At 41.8% G+C, this 6548-nt stretch overlaps 1 protein-coding gene across 1 annotated transcript; it reads right to left on the reverse strand.

Moving 5' to 3' along the window:
• Positions 1 to 4155: 4155 nt before the first annotated feature.
• LOC132424016 (lysine-rich nucleolar protein 1-like) lies at positions 4156 to 5490 on the reverse strand. Its single transcript, XM_060009843.1, is given in 3 exon segments — positions 4156 to 4637; positions 4640 to 5274; positions 5276 to 5490. Coding segments are annotated over 3 exon segments (1332 nt in total).
• Positions 5491 to 6548: the final 1058 nt, after the last annotated feature.

Here is a 6548-nt window from a genome sequence, read left to right on the forward strand (position 1 = left end):
AAAATTTTCAGCAATTACTTGTTTTACAGTTCTTTTATGATGATTTTCCCAAACCATTGGACTAGTTTTTTTCTTCTTTTTTTTTCATACCCTCTCTTTCTCACTGTATTCCTTTTTAGAAAGTGACAAAAATTTTCATAAGTAATTGAGGTATGTCAGAATTGCAATTATTGGTTCTTTCTGGAAAGAAGACAGAAGTTTAGAAAGGTTAAAGGAAAAGACTCCAGCTTTATGGTTGCATTCTTGATAAGTAAAGCCACAGAAGTAAAGAGTTTAGAAGTTATCACTCCTGGCCTTACAACAAGAAAACTGAAAAGAAATGATTTTCTTGGACTCATCAAAACAATGATATTACTGGGCAAACAGCTACTCTAAAATCTGGAGAGACAAGCACATCAAGAATGATATAGGAACTGAGATCAGGTTACCCAAAGCAGAATTCATTGAAGGCATAAACTGATAGGAACACACAAATGGTAATTTTCATGAAATGCTGAATACAGAGGAGTATCAAAATACTTCCAGGATCCCCATCAGGTTCCTATGGTAAGAATATGAGAAAGATCCTTTCTTGGCTCTAGCAGGGAAGGCAAATGATAAGCCTTGTGAAACACACTTAGAGCCTTCTCTATGAAAGAAAGCCTATTTTCCAGGACCAAAGTCACAGCCAGAGGTTCTGTCTGGTGGAAAAGGGAATTCCTCTGTGTCTAGCTTCTTCCAACCTTCCTGTCTCACCTGAGGGAAGAAAAAGACACTACTAACAAGGGTCAGGTGTTCAAGGAAATAGACTAGAAACTCTGCAACCAGGGAATGGAGTGGGGGAAACAAAGCTATAGCACTGGAGAAACATTTGTGAAGGTCAGAGACCCCAAGGCACAGCCTCCACACTTTACCACCAATGGGGCTCTAGCAAAACAATAATAGATTATGACAGAAGGAGTTGCATGACAAAGACTCTCCTCTCTCTTGGAGGAGGAGTACATGGGAAGACCACCATCAGGAAGGGACAAAAGCAAGGAGATCTGAAGAATGTGGAACTTCTGACACCTATAGCTACCTATAAATTTTAATATCTGTGTGATGAATGGAATGGAAATATAAAATCATCCTCAAAAGTAATGATATCCTTATATATAGTTCTTACTATATTCAGAGATAGAGTCTGCAGACAATTTCAATCCTGTTTCTACCACTAATTTGTTTATATTGTTGATTTCCTGCTTTCTAAATTTGTGGTTTTTCAGTTGGCATTTGAGGTAGGTTTATTCTTAGTTTCAAGGTATCTCCCTGAACACTGCAGGCTTTCAGCAGACAATGTCATCTTGATGCTTAATGTCAATCCAACCCACAAGTCATGTGACAACCAAAAGTGTCCCCTCTTATTTATTTTAAATGCTCTTTGGAAGGAAACATCCCTTGAGTTGAGAAACACTAATAGATAATCTGAGTGTTATATCCAGTTCTAAAATTAATATAATAGTTCAAATGATTTTTGTACTCTGAACAAAATTAAACCCCTATAATTTCATCACCAATAAATTTTTTTCTTGGTACTGCTCAAATATTCCTAAGTGGCCTTTATTTCACAAAATTATTTTCATTAAAATTATTTCCTATACCACTTTTACTATATGATACTATTCAAATGAAAATCAATTGGCAAATTTACAAATTACGCACTTTTAAGTCATCTACTTTGAGGCTGTACACATCAGAGAGCATCAGTGACCAAGCCTGAGTCAGTGAATTCCTAATGCTCTTCCATTAACCTGGACTTGGACTTTCACGTTCGGTCAGGTATCCGTTACATCAAAGCAGCTTCTGAACCATATGTTACCTGGCCCAGGTGGAAGCTTAGATTTTTTATGTTCTTGTTTGGTTTCCTCAGCCTGTTACTAAATCACTTAGCCAGTCTCTGAAGACCATGGCCTACATGAAATGAAGTCTGCTACTACTACATGAAGGATGATGGAGAAACAACAGAAAAAAAATCAAAAAATTTTAGGAAATAAGGTGAAAGTGAGAAAAACTTCTGCATGAGGCCTGTATTAATTTTCTATTGCACTTTAAATTACTACAAACTTAGTGGCTTAAAAATTCACAATTTTACCATCTTACAGGTCTCCTGGTCTGAAGTCCAGTGGGCTTACCTTCAAAATGAAGGTGTCAGCTGGGCTGTATTCCTTCTGTAGGCTCTAGGGGAGAATCAGTTTTCTTGCCTTTTCCAGCTTCTAGAGGCCACCTGCATTCCTTGGCTTGTGGTTCCTTCATCTTCAAACTAGTGACAGCTTGTTGAGTGTTTCTTGCAAGTCTCTTGACTCTTCTGTCTCCCTCTTCTACTTCTAATCCTGGGTTATCTGGGTAGGCCCAGTCTAATCATATTAAGGTCAACTGATTAGCAAACAATTCCATCTGCTACCTTAAACTCCCTTTTGTTTTGTATCACAACATATTAACATGTTCCAATGATTAGGACTTGGATAGGGGCCGGGGCATGGGGGCATTATTCCAACCACAAACCTGAACAGTTCTAAGTTTGCAGAGCTGAACACACAATTTTTAAGGAGAGAACTGTGTCTATCTGGCAAACACTTTTGATTGGCCAGTCTAGCTACAGAAAGGTGGCCTCACGGAGGGGCCTAGTGGGCTAAGGCAAAACAGCAGGAATCACCCCAAGGAATAAAGTGGTTAAGAATCACGAGGTCTGGGGAACAGCTGGATAAAGGCAGTTATAAGGAGGGAAGGACCTTGCCATAGGAGGGGGGTCAGTCAGTGAGCAACCCCCAAGGGAGAAACAGCCGACAAGTTCGAGAACAGGGTTGTTATGTATTCAGCTAAGACCTTGGCTGTGCTTAAATAACAGACCTCCCACCCATCTCTCCCAGATTCTGAATACAAGTCCAAAAACTGCCTTGTTCCAGTGGAGACAGGCTGTGTGCTACACGGAGTCAACAAATGAAGAACAACATGGGAAATCACACCACAAAAACTTGCAGACAGCCTGAGGAGGGCCCAGGACATGGGGAAAAAGGGGGATAGGTGACTCAAGACAATGTTGTTTAATTTACAAAAGGACAGAGGCCCAGCTAACTGCAGGGCAGGAGCTGTCACTAGAGCAACAGTGGTCTGCACCTATGAGAGCAGCCGAGACAAGGCTGAGTTCAATCTGAGGACACTTGGCATCTTGCCGTCTTGGCTGCCCAGCCTTCTCTGCTTAGACCCTGCTTCAGGAACAGACTTTAATAACCTTCCCAAGCCAAGTGGAACTCATTCAGCCACACTGAGCTAGAAATTCAAATCCTATCACAGAGACTGAAGATACAGCAAGAGGGGAAAGGCCTGACCATCACACCCTAATGAGAGCTATCACTGTGGTGATAGATCAGGGACAATCACTCAGCCACTCTCCGGAAGCACCCAGTAGATGGCTAAGCACAATCCTTCCTGACAGCCGAACAAGCCCAAACTGTAGTGTGATCTCTCAGCAAGATAAAAATGATTAGAGAAGCAGTGGTTGGTTCCTTTTACACTGGGCAAGTTCCTGTAGTGTAGATCAAGACTGGGAAAGATTTATTCCCCTGTCGGAAGGGGATGTGCCCTGAAGAGCTAACTCAAATGCAGAATCTTACCTTGTAGGCCTCTTCTGTTATGCATCTCAAGGTTGAATCCGTGAAAGGCCAAGTTCACCTTCTGAGGGAAGTGGCCCACCTGAATCACTGTTAACACAGACTTGTAAGACTCTAGACCTGGCCGATGCTTGTTGGTCAGGGCCCAGGCAGACCTGCCTCACCTCTGCCCCATGGTGAGGCAGAATCAGAATCATAAACATTAAATACATTAATGCAAGGGAGACACGGAGACACATATGTGCCTGGCACACATTAAGCACTAGAAAAGCGTGAGCTATTGTTATTGATACTCACTGTCTTCAACAGGGACAGAAGCTTCACACAGAAAACAGTAGGTTTCAGCCACTCACATGTTCTCCTGCTTCCTGAAACGAGCTGCCCTCACCCCACATTTTCCAAGCACATCAACATAGTTGTCCTTTATCTCTGCAGGAATTCAATTTGAGACAACTGTCCTATGGTTTTCATCTGCGTAACAGAACAATAAAAGTAATGTTGGCTGTTTGGGGGGACAAGACAGGAGAGTTTAATCTTCAAACTTGATTGACCCGGATGCGTTCCTGTCAATATAAAAGATTTTGTCCAGAGCCGTGGAGAAGCTAAGGCCGGCCCTCTGCTTGTACTTCCAGCTCATGGCCCGGTCGTAGTCTTGCTGCAGATTCTGCTGCAGGGTGTCGGCCACCTTCTTGCTGAAGGCCATGTTGGGCCTGCCAACCATGTTAGGGGGGCGACTGAATGAAGGGGACAGATTTTTAAAGCCACCCATGAGTTTGAGAAATTTCAGTTTCTGTTCCTCATTTTCAAAGCCAGCAGTATCCCATTGGCCAAACTGAGTTCCTTTCTGCTTCCTGGTGTCAGAAGCTTCCGTCCTCCCTGACTCACGATCGATCTCTTCTTGCAAGGCCTTTCGCCTCACCTGGTCTATGTGCGCCTCGTCCATGTTGCCCTTCTTTTCCAACACTACCTCCAAGTCCGTGTCGGGCTCCTCCTCCCAAGGTTCTCCTGACTCTTCTTCTTCCTCTTCAGAGCTGGCAACTCAGTGTCTGCCTGCTCTGCCTTTTTCTTGGACTCCATTTTCTTCTTCACAGGGGCCTTGGGGTCATCTCCTATTGGGATGTATTCTGGAGCTTCTACTTTTACTGACTTCTTTTTACTTCCTTTCCTACGGCTGCTTTCCACAGACCTGGAGAGCTCAGGGTGCCCTAGGGGGATATCTCCCTCCTGGTGGATTTTCTTTTTCTTCTTCATCCTCATGTTGTGTTCCCTGGGGCTCCACTGCTTCCGTTTCTGTCCCAAGACTGCCTGCTCAGGGATGCCACCTTTCCCAACTGAGCAAGTGTACAAAGCGTCCCTGGCCTCACAGAACCAAGGCTCCCTGGCTGAGACGGCTGTAGCTTCCTGTGCCTTCTTCTCCTTCTTGCATTTTTTTAGCTTCTTGCCAACTCTGGTCACCTCCTCGCCCTGCCTGTGGTCTGCGGAGGTCTTCACCCTTGAGCCAGGGAACACGGACTTTCTCTTCTTCTTCTTTTCCCTACCGAGGGACTCAGATGGACCAAGTACCTGCTTTGTGGGGCTGGGCGATGGCTCAATCCATTTGGCATGTAACATGGTCTCAGGTTCTAGGAGTTCCGCGCAGACAGTGCTGTGACTCCTTTTTCTTCATTAGAGGCATTTCGGGTGCCTGCTCTTGGACCATATTCTTCGAGGGTGATGTGGCTCTTGTGGGACAAACCTCCGCAAAATAATTGTCACTGTTTAAAACAGAGTATTGAGTCTCTGGTTCTTTAACTACCTTCCTTTTCTTCTTCTTTTTCTCTGGGAACCCAAAGCCCAGGTCTCCTTTGTGAGTCTTAGTGATCATTCCCGAAAGCCAAACTTCCCCACCTCCACGTGAGAGCCCACTCCGTCGTGACCATCAATAACTTTTTATCTCAATGAATGACATTCAATTATTTTCTCATTTATATATATATGGAAATATCCTTACTTATGTCACTCAGAGCAAATTTTATGTGAATAATGAACTATTTGGAATAATCAGTAGTTGCATTTCTTCTTTTCTGACTAGGACTGATCAGTCTACTTCTAACCGTATAGGCTATTTGGAAGATAGAGCAATTTCAATGTAGATTAGTGATAACTGATATTTCAAATAAAGTAATAAGAAAGAATGGGGTTACCAAGGTTAATTTGTACTAATTTACACTTAAAAAACCACCACAGAGAAAATTATATTATCATAATAAACATAATATCATTGCCTTATCTCTACTAGTAATCACTCCATAATAACTCTCTAAGTTAGACATCAAGTCATGAGCCACCTAATTTTAACCACAAATCCTTAATGATTTTATATTATTTCTTTTAAAATAATGTCACATTATAGTGACATATAAGTATGTATGTATGCATATATAAAGTATTATGACAGTATTCATTTTCTGAACCCTTATTTATCATGTGCAATCCTTTTTATTTATGCCATTTTAATACTGGTGAGGAGTAGCAATGAGGATTCTCTGAATATCTGCTAAAGCTTATATCTGGGTTCTAATGAAAGGAGGTATCCTATAAAGAATATTATAATTTATCTTTGGTCAACTGATTATTTTTATTGGAACATTATTAAAATTTAGTGTTTATTCTTCATTTCACATATATATATATATTGAGGGCTTATTACATAATAGGGATTCTGCTATTACTGAGAGAACATTGTGAATCAAAATACGTGATGTGAGCCTCACTGAGCATACTATCCAGTGATGGAGACAGACAATTAAATACACAGTTTTTACGTGAATATAATTATATTGTCAGGGTGCTATGGGAGCACACAGGAGATCAGAAAAAAAAAGGAAGTGAAAACCAGAAGGACAGAATATAAAAGAGACTGGAAGCTATTTCTTAAGGCTG

This window comes from Delphinus delphis, chromosome 4 (genome assembly GCF_949987515.2).
Source record: "Delphinus delphis chromosome 4, mDelDel1.2, whole genome shotgun sequence".
Classification (NCBI taxonomy): Eukaryota; Metazoa; Chordata; class Mammalia; order Artiodactyla; family Delphinidae; genus Delphinus; species Delphinus delphis.